Here is a 12,898-nt window from a genome sequence, read left to right on the forward strand (position 1 = left end):
CGTTAACGCCGATAACGGCCCACCACTAATATATATATATATACACACACACATGGCGATATGTATATATGAACACCTATATATATATATATATATATATATATATATATATATATATGACCCTAGAGTAGCATAGGTATGTTTGTAGCAATAGCCAGAAATATATTGTATTGGTCAAAAATATTGATTTTTCTTTTATGCCAAAAATCATTAGGATAGTAAGTAAAGATGATGTTCCATAAAGATATTTTGTGAATTTTCTACCATAAATATGTCAAAACTTAATTTTTGATTAGTAATATGCATTGCTAAGAGCTTCATTTAGACAACTTTAAAGGCGATTTTGCACCCTCAGATTCCAGATTTTCTCAGCAAAATTTTCTCCTATCCTTACAGAGCATACATCAATGGAAAGCTTATTTATTTAGATTTCAGATAATGTATAAATCTCAATTTCATATATATATATATATATATTATTGTTACATACTGCTGGTTTCAAGAATCCCCTCTCACCCATATGTAAAAATAAACCCGTTTTCAGAGTAAAATTATCTACACCATCAGTCGTTCACTACCCACTTAGGCACTCAAAAATCAATACAACCTCTACACATACGTCGCATTGGGTAATACAGTGTGTGTGAATGCATTAAAAAGTGCACACATATGTGGTGGGGGTTCGAACATGCTCTCCACATGCTTTGCACACGGTCGAGCTCGTAGCCGCAGCAGGATACGGGAGATTGTGAGCGGAGAGGAAGTCATGTAGCACTGACCTGACATGGGCCCACTGCTTTGAAAGTGGCGTGAGACAAACATGAAAGGAGAGGGTGTTTCTCTCTTTATCTCCTTTTTGCTGTCTCTGATCATTGGACGGTTTGGATGCATTGTCATACTTGGTTATACAGAATCCTTACCAAAACCGTCAATGGTCTCGTAGTTACTGGAGTTTTTGTTGCTACAATGTAGTTCTTGGCGTTCTTGACGGCTGTCCTCAAAAAGTAAAAATCCATTAATTGGTCTGTTTCTTTGCAGCCTGACATGGCAACATTGACTCAGCCAATGGAATGAGTTGTGGGTGGGACCATCTGTTTGTTCAACCAATGGAAGACAAACCCATTTCATTAAAACTGATTTAATTTACTGATACACAATCACTTTTTACCAATTTGTTTATTTTGACTTTATTAGTGGCCTACACAATAACAGTAAGTGCATAGACTGTGGATACTAATAGTAACTATGGGAAGTCTGAACTTCAAGTCTTAAGTAGCATGGGTATATTTGTAGCAATAGCCAAAAATACATTGTATGGGTCAAATTATAGATTTTTCTTTTATGTCGCTCATGTATCTCAATGAATCAGCAAGCATTAAGACATAAGCTTTTTATTGTAAAAGTTGAGCACTCCTTTAAAATCAGCTGTTTTTTTAAATACTGTAAAATAACCACCAGCTATCAAATGCTATTGTGTAGGATTAAATATCTCTTTTTCCTCTTGTGTGTTTGTGTGTGTGATGAGCAGTCAGCGAGTGTCTAATCCAACACACAACACAAAGTCGTACCACTACAAGCCTGATTATCTCTCTCTCCTCCTTCTCTTCTTCTGGTCCCGGCGGCCGCCCCTAAATCCCTCTGTTGTTTATTTTCTTCCCCTTTTTCACGTAGATGAGCAGAGGAACCTCCAGACTGATTTGTTGCTAAAAGATGGACTTACTTGTTTCCTTTTGTGTGAAAATCTTCTACTCTCCCTTTCTATCCTCTCTCTGTGTGCTTGTTTGACTGACAAGGCTTATTGGACTATAACAGGCGTAACTCTTCCCCCCCTCCTCCTTTTGTCCGCAGACAATTCTCCCACAGATTCGGAGCTGTGCGCATTCTTTGGCCGCCACACTACTGAGTCCTGAAAAGAACCAGCTCGAGTCCCGTCCCTCCCCGTCCGCTCCTAATTCTCCCCCCCTTCACCAGCACACGGTGAAATGAGCACTTCAGCAGGCCGGAAACATTTAATCTGGCCCTCTTTTGAAGAGAATTAATTGAAACTTATCCACTTGCCGCCTTTTTCGCTCTAGCAGCTCCCTCGCCCCAAAATCCCTGCCTCGTTCCCATCCGGATCATGGCGGATGGGGCGCTCGTGTTGGGTTTTTGCGAGCGGCCTATAGGGACCGGAAAAGCTTGTCACTTGAGAGCGGTATTAGCGCTTGTGTGAGTGCGGTTCAATGCGAGTTCCCCTCAGAGAGTGTGTAAATATTGAATAGGCCGATCGGTCCCGAAACTTCCACGCAGCAAAAGCACACCTGTAATTTGTTGCCACTCGTCAACGTCCTAATGGCGCCTCTCCATTAAAGGCGCGTGACAGGGCAGAGCTTTTCATTTGATTGAGGGCTACATAAACGCTTAATTTTGCTGCCGAGTGGCTATTATTTTGCGCAAAACTCCGGGGCCATCGGAGAGGGCAGTGTGGCGTCTGATAAAAGAGACGGTGAGGAAATGGAAGGGCCGCCAAACAAGCCCTTCCCTCTCCCTCCCTTTTCTCCGTTCGAGGGGAATATTATGCTAAGCCGTTGGCGTTTTTATGTTGCCATAGCAGCATTACTCCTGCAGGGTTGTGACCTCAGATGATTACAGTACAAAGCTTATTGGGTCTTGAAAACCCCTTTGAAGATGAAAAGTCTTTGATGGTTTATATTTATGCAAATCTCTCAGATATGATTTATCCTACTGAGATTGAATGGGGAGATGATTAAAATTCCCCCATTAGAAAAAAATCCCTCAATGAAGGCATATTCTTTGAGCTAATAAAACAAGTGTGTGTGGGATATTTTAGCCTTTATTTGGAAAACTAGCCTTGACGTACCTGAGGTTATTTTAATCTGCCGTCCCCGATGTGTGAAAGAGAGACGGAATGGGGGACAGGGAATTACACTTTTCTGCTTTGAGTTTTTTTTCCTCTTCCCTTCCCTTCCCTTCCCTTCCCTTCCCCCCTCCTTTTATTTTTTTGTACAGGCTTTAAAAGAAAATATCTGACAGAGGGAGCTTTTGTGTGTTTCCAGATGATAGATTTTGGAATTTGGGCAACCCCACTGGCAGTCCACGGCTAGCTGTGAACTGGTCTGTTGGAAAAAATCGGAATGCTTTGGTCTTCAAAGCACCAAACTTCATTTTAAAGCCTTCTTAGGTAAGCTCAAATATTAGCGGGAAAATGAATAGCGCGGAGAAGTGTCGTATCACACGTCGCAAGTCTCACGAGTCTGTCCGCCGGGGGAAGCCGAGGCTCTGCATAAAACTGAAATGAAATGCGCTCCCAGACAGCTCAAATCTCATCCCTTCCCTTTTCATATTCAGCGCTCCTTTCTTTGTAAATTCAGACAGGAACCTGTAGTATATCTCGAGGGCCCCTGTGAAACAGGAGTTGTCCAAAGACTGCATGAATCCTGTCAAGTTTTTGACGTAATATTTCTTTTTTCTTCTTCATCTTCTTCTTCTTCTTCTTTCTCCAAAACCCTGAGTCAGAAGTTTTTCAGTTTAATTAGGCATGGCATGGTTTGAGTAATGTCGTCTCTTTAAATGAGATTTAAAGTGTTGTTTTTGACTGCGTATGTGTGTCTGTTTCAGTTTGTTGACAGGTTTCAGCGATACTTAAAAGGCAGAGAGTTCGAGGAACCCATCCGCTTGGTCACCTTTGTGGAAACCGCTGTGGGTCTGCTGAATTTTAAGGTAAATAACAACTCATTTGAATTAGAAAATCTAAAATTGCCCCTATCAGGAAAAGAAAATGGTCAAAGTAATGTTTTTGTCCTCTTATAAAATATGCAGCTCCTTTTTCCTTTTGGTTATTTTCCTTTCCCCCTCCCCCAAACCCTCTGTTGTGCTGGCTAGACGGAATCCCAGAGCCAAGACAGGGAAATATTGCAGAGTCACAGCAAGAAGTGAAATTAATTTGGAACTCAACAAAAGCATTCAAGAAATTCCATCTGCTCCGTGCCTGACACGGTCATATCACATTCCAGACTGTCTCTCACTAGTCCTGCTTCTGGGGTTAGTTACAGCCTTGGACGGTCTTCACAGATTTCTAGATTTCCCCATCCACGGGGACAGAGATGGGCCATTAATTGTGTGTGCGCGCGTGTGTGTCTTTTTTTAATATCTGATATAGTTCCATTTCTAAACACAATATAAAGAACAGAGGCATGGACAGCGATTAAGGCAGTTTTAGGGAAAATTAGAGTCGTCTGACTGGGTGACTTGATTGAGTGCCAAAGCACACACACGTACACACATACACAGCTCTTCATTTTCTCTTTCTCTTGAAGGCGGTGTGTGAAGCACTTCGAGATCTTGGGCCAAAGGCGGGTTTTCATCATGACGGAGTTGTCTTCGGGTCAGATGACTTCTGTGCCAGCATAGGTTTGCTATCTTTTTATTTCACTATTTAATACCTTTTTTTCTTCTTCATTCATTTATTTGTTGAATGACAATACCATAAATACATTATTTTCATTAACTGATGAAAAAGATGTGGACCCTGGACCACAAAACCAGTCATAAGGGTCAATTTTACATCAGCTGACAATATACAATACAGCACAATATTTGGCCGAAAGACAACTATTTGAAAATCTGGAATCTAAGAGTGCAAAAAAAAAATCTAAATATTGAGAAAATCACCTTTAAAGTTCTTAGCAATGCATATTACTAGTCAAAAAGTTTTGACATATTTACGGTAGGAAATTCATGGAACATGATCTTTACTTTATCCTAATGATTTTTGGCATAAAAGAAAAATCGATCATTTTGACCCATATTTTTGACTATTGCTACAAATATATAGGGTCACATATATCATTAATATCCCTTCAGACTCTATATAGTTATCTCTTATATGATGCTTTTGTAAAAATAATGTTTTTGATCCTGCAGGAGCCACACGCACCAAAGATGCTAAAGAACTCCTGTATGCTCGGCAGAAAGTGGTGGTCACCACCAAAGCATTCGGTCTCCAGGCGATCGACCTTGTTTACATCGACTATCAGGATGTGGAAGGACTGAGGCAGCAGGCCAGAGAGGGCGCGCTTATGGGCTTCACTGGTATGCTGATTGCTAAGTCACATCATTTTTTTTTCTGTTCATTTGCTGTATGACATCCTGGCCTGATCTATCTATCTATCTATATCTCTCTCTCTCTCTCTCTCTCTCTCTCTATATATATATATATATAGAGGTTAGTGGTTAAAGATTAGTGAGAGTTACTGTGCATTTTTGAGTATTGCCTCCCTTTGGGTTTTTCTACATCCCTTGTTTTACCCTTTTTACTGCTGACATAGTGACATAAAATTTGCAAAAACTTATTGGCATATTTTTTCATTTTTGTGTACATTTTTATTATTCTGTCCATATTGCATTATTTTATTTATTTATGAGCTTTTATTAACGTACTACACATATGAAACTTCAAAGAAAGTTACAGGCATGTGTTTATCAGTGTACGCATGCGTGCACGTCTCTTTATTCGTCTGTGTGTATGTGTGTCTATTGTTTATAAGCGTGTTTATGGGAGATAGACGTATGTTCGCAGCTCAGTGCTGTGTGGGTTTGTAGCCAGGCAACGTGTGTTTGTATATATATGTGTGTGTGTGTGTGTGTGTGTGTGTGTGTGTGTGTGTGTGTGTGTGTGTGTGTGTGTGTGTGTGTGTGTGTGTGTGTGTGTGTGTGTGTGTGTGTGTGTGTGTGTGTGTGTGTGTGTGTGTGTGTGTGGAGTCCTGGTGAGCGGGTAACTGGCCACGGGAGGCCAGACACAGCCCTCCTCTGAGCCTCCGCTAATGAATATGTAATTGCTGTTTGCAGAATACACACTGTTCTCCCTGCACATCTCTGTATACACTAGCACTGCCATTCCTCCAGAACACAGCACTCCAATGCTAAAGATCACTCGCTTTTCTCTCGCCTTGTTTTCCACATGCCATCTAAATTCCATCTAACACGCTTAATCACTGGATTTAATTTAAAACACTGTTTTATTATCATTTAATAATGATAGAATTGCAACTAAGGAAAAAAAAAGCTTTTCATACAGAAACTATTTTAGGAGTGTTTATTTGATTAATTTAGAGGCATTAACATCTATTATAAACTAAATTACCATGATAACCATAGTCTCTCTAAATTACCGTAATATTATTACTACTGTAAAATCGTAGTAAATTATTATTGGATCACCTATAAACTATGTAAAAGGCGTTCAGGATTTCCTTGAAGATTGTAATGGCTACTACTACAGTGCAGTAAATCAACACATTTTCACTAAAGTAAGTTTTGTGTTTTTTTTAATAGCTGTGATTACCATGCTATATTTTTTTAAATGTATGTGAGCCAGCTAAATTATTTACTTTTTATAATTATTTTATGGTTTGTGCCATCCCAGGATATCGATGGGGGTGCCACTGCTAGGTTGTTTGTTTTTATTTCCCCAGCAGCCAGCCTGCGGGTTGATCGTGCCATGTTGCAGCCCATCAGCCGGGCGCTCTGTTCAGCAACCTGTCATTAGGCAGGTGGGGTCGGGTTTGATGACTCTCTTCTGCCTCTCGTGCGAGTCTGAATTGGAGCGGCTCCTCGTGCAGCATGCGCTCAGCTCACCGCCGTTCTGTTTGCCACTGCTAGTCTGAGGTCCCTGTGTCGGGAGGCCTACAGAAGCACTGTTTACAGTTTACACCCTCAGTGTGAAGTGTGTGTGGGTGAGTGCGTGTTTGTCTGTAGGCGATTGAAATTGCGTGCAGATAAATGTAGTTTAGCTATATTTTATTTTATTTATTTTTTTTGCAGTCGACTTGCATGAGCAAATATATTACTGTATTAATGCAAATACAGCAATTGGGGTCTCAAAATGTTTTTTATAAATAAAACAGTTAGTTGAAATCACTTTTTGTATTTTATTATTTGTAACCCTGGACCACAAAACCAGCCACAAGGGCCAATCTTTGAAAAGATTTAGATTTATACATCATCTGAAAACTGAATAAATAAGCTTTCCATTGATGTATGGTTTGTTAGGTTGGGACAATATTTGGGCAATAAAATCACCTTTAAAGTTGTCCAAATTAAGTTCTTAGCAATGCATATTACTACTAATAAATTAAGTTTTAATATGTTTATGGTAGGGAATTTGCAAAATATCTTTATGCAACATGATCTTTACTTAATATCCTAATGATTTTTGGTATTAAAGAAATGTTTTTAATTTTCGACTGATACAATCTATTTTTGGCTACAAATATGCTACAAATATACCTGTGCTACTTAAGACTAGTTTTGTGGTCACATCTTTTATTTAATTTACTTGAAATCAGAAAATTGTATCTTTAAGTATTTTTTCTGATTTTACTGTTTTAAATTTTAAATCAGAAAAAAAGTGTGGCAGACTCATTTCAAATAGGCATTTTATTTACCATAAACCACTTTTTAAATATTTTTCTTAAAGTAATTATGTTTCTGTTAAAATAATAATACTACAACTAGTCCATCTTCATAAACAGACAAGCTATTAAATAAAATCTGGTACAAAACAGGAAGGCCAAAAAGTTAAAAATTACCCATAAATTGTATCCTCTCTTCTTGTATGCAGTTTGACCTTGGCTCATCTTTATTTCTTTAGGAAGGCTTTTAGTCATAACTACATATGCTGTTGTGTAATGAATAAGAAAAATGTTGTTGGTCTCCTAAAATGAAAATATATTAAAAAGGTTTGATTTTATTTCCAGTATATTAATTTAGACATCAAAATAACATTTTCCCACTTTCCTTGTATCCTTTTCAGTTGTTTTTTTCTGCCTTTTTGATAGATTTTGTCCATCTATGTGAGATTTTGAGAATCGTCTGACAGTGCCACTCTGCTAAATGGTAGCGAGCCAACCAGACGTACCCAAACCAGATGGCACCTCGTGATTGGCCGAACGGCATCGGGGAGCATTAATGATGCACAGCAACTGTCCAATAGCAATCCTGCGTTTGGGCTCACCACGCCCACTTTGCTCACTCTGTCACTAGCTGGCTCAGAACAGACAGCTCCTGAACAGGTGGCAGTCTGGGGAAGGGGCATATTTTGTTGATGTGAGGGAACGACCCCCTGCCAGTCTTTTCTGGGATGGGCGTCACAAACATGGACCTTGAGCCTCAGCTTTAGGGTGTTGATCCAACAGGCCGTCTCCTCCAGAGCAGCAGAGGGACAGTACACGAGCACACTGGTGATTTTTCCGTCTGCAGCGCTGTTGGCGCAATAAGAGAACGCAGTCACCAAGCTGGTTTGCTTTATTTACATTGAAGCGCATGCTTAGCTGTCATTGGTTAACCTGACGCCTCATTCTCTCCCAGCTGCAGCATCAGATTGTGTCGTATCTTGCAGCATTTGGCTTTAGGCAATGTGTAAAAGATGCAGAAAGTGACACCTGTGCTGTTGCAAGACTGTGTTAACATATGACTGACATTACGCTGCAATATGTAACATTGTGTGCTAAATTATGTGGGAACTCAATGGATAACACATGGCAGAGGCTGTTTCAGAGGGGTTAACTGGGGTAAGAGCCACAGATGGAGCTAATGGTTTTCTCATGTATTAAATTCTACAGCTCTCAGCTAGCTACCTTTCCGTATTTGTTTTAAGAGACGAGCTGAAGAAAAACGTAATGGATATTTCTCAAATAAAGTCTCATCACCCAGAGGTTTGATCTGGGAACATGTCTTGGTTATTATGGTGCAGTACTGGACAGATGTTATTTTTGAGAATAAGGTTTCTGCCGTCATGACTGTAATCCGTTTTAGCTTCTTAGCCGATGCTGCAAAGCATGGAGGAAAGGGAAATGTATAATTAAAAATGGCATTCATGTTGTTTTAGAAAGGCCTTACATAAATAATCATAATAATTAATATAATGATTTATTTAACAATAATCATTTTAAATTAAAAATCAAGTTTTAAAACTAATGAGAAATCTTTTTAATTAAACATTATTACTCGAAGCATTTTTTTATTTTATTTTAGATAAAGTAGGTGGTAAGTGCATGGATTCCTGATTTCAGATTATGGATCATTTCATGTTCATGATCATTTCATCTGTAATTTTTCACCCCAGTGTTGGGTCATTAACACACATAGTTGAGCTTATAAGAGGTATCAGTTGCTGCTGTCCGTGACATCTATATCTGTGTGTGTGTGTGTGTGTGTGTGTGTGTAATGTGTGTTGAAGTGACTGCATGTGTGTGGCTCTCACACGGGCCTGTAATAAAAGCAGCAAGTCAAGTCTCACAGAGGCTGCCTCAGATTGGAGTGTAACTAAGCGTGCAGTAAAGTTTCAGAGTTCAGCGGGGCACGAGGCGAAAATCGGGATGACACCCATAATTCATAGCATCCTTTGTCCCTGCTGTGTCCCTTAAATTCATTCTTGGTCAGGGAGCTGTACTGGAGAAAGAGGAGCAAATACCCGCCAATGCCTTTGCTTCTGTGGAGCAAAGCCCTTTAAATGTGGAGGAATAATCCTAGATGATGTTTTTTTTTCTCTCTCTCTATTTTTACAGAATTGTCACTTCCTGTAGTTTTGTATGTGAGTGGGCTACACTGTTAATGGTATACTAAAAATATAAATAAAAAGGTTTACATCTAAATAAATAAATATTTATTTAATGTGGGCTGACCTGTAGAGATCACATGGATACTACTAACTCTTATTATTGGTTGGATGCTTAAAAACAATGTTACTTAATATGGGTGTTTTATAATTAAAAATATATATATTTATTTTTACTGTGATGCTGGACCACAAAACCAGTATAAGTATAAGTAGCACAGGTATGTTTGTGGCAATAGCCAAAAATACATTGTGTGAGTCAAAATGATCAATTTTTCTTTTGTGCTAAAAAAAATTAGGATGTTAAGTAAAGATCATGTTCCATGAAGATATTTAGTAAATTTCATACCATAATATATTAAACCTTAATTTTTGATTAGTAATATGCATTGCTAAGAACTTAATTTGGACAACTTTAAATGTGATTTTCTCAATATTTAGTTTCTTATATTTATTTTTATTTATTTTTTTTTTTTGCATGCTCAGATTCTAGATTTTCAAATAGTTGTGTCCCAGCCAAAATATGTCCTATCTTAACAAACCATACATCAATGAAAAGCATATTTATTCAGCTTTCACATGTATAAATCTCAAATTCACAAATTGTTATGACTGGTTTTGTGGTCCAGGGTCACACATGCTATTCTCTTTGGAATATTTATTTAGTGTTTGTTGTTGCACTACTTCTTTCTAGGAAAACAAGTGATTCACCCCAACCAGATCAAGGTTGTTCAGGAGGAATTTGCCCCCAGTCCAGAGAGAATCAAGTGGGCCACGGAGCTGATCGCGGCATTCGATGAGCATCAGAAGTTGGGAAAGGTGCATGTTCAGTAGTTCCTGAGTTTCCACCCAGAGATCTGTATTATTTTCCAGCCTGATATAGCATCAAGACGTCCTCCATGACGCATGCTGCACTGTAGCTTTTGTCGGAGAAAATCAAATGAGGTGTTGAATATTATAGTTCCTAATTTAGTGCATCATTGAGTCCTGCGTTTTCTGCTCGGTAGGGCTGCGCGTGTCTGAGATGTGCTAGTAATGTACAATCTGCCAGTAATTCTTACGCTAAGGATGGCCTGGGGGCGCGTCAGCGACACTCTCCCCGTTCTGCTCTTTGCTCACAAACTGAGATTCCGGGACACAGTTGCTCGATTTATTTTGCGTTTTCCTGTGTATTTCTATGCCCTCTTCAATCTCCTTGCAGATTTGTTACAGAAGATGTTCGCAAAGTACCCACCTGAGGTTTTACTGCCTCTCAACATGTCATTTTTTAGACCCTCTACTACCATTACATTACATTTAGGATGCATATTTACTTTCTTTGATGTATATGTCATGTAATTATTGAAACACTTTCTTCTTTAGAGGTTAGGACTGGGAAGGCTGATTGAAATATCTAGCTTAGTACGGTGGTGCAATGAATAGGAATATTAAGCATGCAAAAAGATGACAGAATTTCATCTGTCAGGAATATTTCAATATTTCAAGGCTTTTTATAGGTTCTATATGTAATATTCTATATATGAAATATGTGGGCTCTCTTTGGCCCTTTTCTTGGCTTTTATGAATTTATTTATGAATAACCATCCTATCCTTCTTTGTAGTGTCATTGCAGCTATGTAGAAGGAGATGTTCTTCTAGACAATATCTGCCTTTATTTCTATTCAACCAGTGTTCTGTTCTCTTCTCCTCAGGGGGCTTTCACCTTTCATGGCAGTATGATTGACATGCCATCTCTGAAGCAAGCTCAGAACATTGTCACGATGGCTTCAACTGTTCAGGGAAAGTGAGCCAAACCTGAGTTCCTCAGACATCAAAATGTGCACCATGCTGGCTGAGGCGTGCACTTCACGTCAAGAGCTAAAAACGACCTGTGCATTTGTTTAACCAGCACCAGAGATGGTGTTCTAGTTAATGTGTTGATTTCAGCTTAATTGACTGATAATTTTGCCTTGTGAAATTCCCGGTGCATTACCATTTTATGCATTCGTTTGCATTTGTGTGTGTGTCATGCCTGCCCCCTGCCTCTCTGGTGTCAAGTCAGACGATTGGCTGTGGTAAAGGTTGTGTGTGCCCGACGAAAGGGCAAACAAACAGGGCCGCCCTGCCGCCGAGATTCCATTCAGCCCGAAGGCTCCTCCAGGCCCCGGAACATCAAAGCGCTATTTGCCAAGAAGCGGCTGTGAATTTACTAAAACCAACATTGAGAGAATGAGCCTGTGAGCCCGCTCTAAATTGTAGGCCTTTGTTTCAGGGGCTCAGCAAGCCAGTTTGTTCTTCAAGACAAGGCTTGAATGTGTATGCAGCCTGGCATAAGCTCTACGCGGCGTGCCACACGCTCGCTCGCAAACACGTACACAAAGGGCTCGGCGAGGACTCGCTCTATGTAAATATCAGCAGTTTTCCATGGCTTTGTTTCCCGGTCAGTGGTTCCCATCTCTCCATCCAGCTTGGAAGTCACCGTGAACATGGCCAAGCTCTCAAAAGACGTGCCGCCGTTGTCCATTTCATCAGTGCTCCTCGCACACACTTTGTCAAGAATGCCTCTTTTGAAATAAAACTCCAGGATGTCATTCCCAATGAATGACCATCCTTTCCACCCTTGAGGGCGTTGTTGTTGTTGTTGTTTTTTATGTTGTGTTTGTCATGAATACATCCGACAGTACGCTATGTTCCCGCTCCTTGCTGCTGGTCTCCCACGAGCTGATGACATATTTGGCAGAAATGTCTAGGGCGGATTTGTCTGGGATGGGGGTGGGGGGAATGGTTGATGGTTCAGTTGGTCACTATGGTAATAGAGGCCTCTGCATAAAGCGGGACTGAATATGGCGTGATCAATAGTGTCTGCAGCGAGCGACTCGACCTGAGCTCCGTGCCAGCCTCGGGACGCAGACAGAAAGATGGAAGCCGCTGCTGTGAGCGGCCCAAAGGGCCTAACAGTAAGCTGACGGCCTGGCACCCAGCCCACACCTCTCCCCCTCCATGCTCTCTGCCTTTTGCACTCATTTATTTTTCATTTTCTTTGGAATCGTCTTTTTGGACTCATGTCAGACAAGCCCTTTTGCTGTAAGCGCTCTTTAAGTATCTCTTCAAGACTCTCAATCAGAGTTTGAGACCGTAGGTCAATAGGCCAACGAGATGAGATTCATCTAGAGCCGTCCTGCATATTAGTTAGCTAAATTGTTCAATCACAATTTATAGGAACAGAAATATTGGGCTATTATTCAAAAATCACGCCTAAAAATTACATCCTTTTTTATTTATTTATTTGGTGTGTGTGTGTGT

The 12,898-nt window shown here is 40.0% G+C and overlaps 1 protein-coding gene across 1 annotated transcript in view; it reads left to right on the forward strand.

Moving 5' to 3' along the window:
* Positions 1 to 12,219, forward strand: part of clybl (citrate lyase beta like) — a 104,592-nt gene extending 92,373 nt beyond the window's left edge. The window contains exons 4-8 of the mRNA XM_073846095.1: positions 3,619 to 3,720; positions 4,317 to 4,410; positions 4,924 to 5,091; positions 10,311 to 10,435; positions 11,308 to 12,219. Coding sequence (XP_073702196.1) covers positions 3,619 to 3,720; positions 4,317 to 4,410; positions 4,924 to 5,091; positions 10,311 to 10,435; positions 11,308 to 11,403 — 585 coding nt within the window. The 3' untranslated portion in view covers positions 11,404 to 12,219. The remainder of the gene's footprint in view (positions 1 to 3,618; positions 3,721 to 4,316; positions 4,411 to 4,923; positions 5,092 to 10,310; positions 10,436 to 11,307) is intronic.
* Positions 12,220 to 12,898: the final 679 nt, after the last annotated feature.

The sequence above is a fragment of the Garra rufa genome, chromosome 8, assembly GCF_049309525.1.
Source record: "Garra rufa chromosome 8, GarRuf1.0, whole genome shotgun sequence".
NCBI lineage: Eukaryota > Metazoa > Chordata > Actinopteri > Cypriniformes > Cyprinidae > Garra > Garra rufa.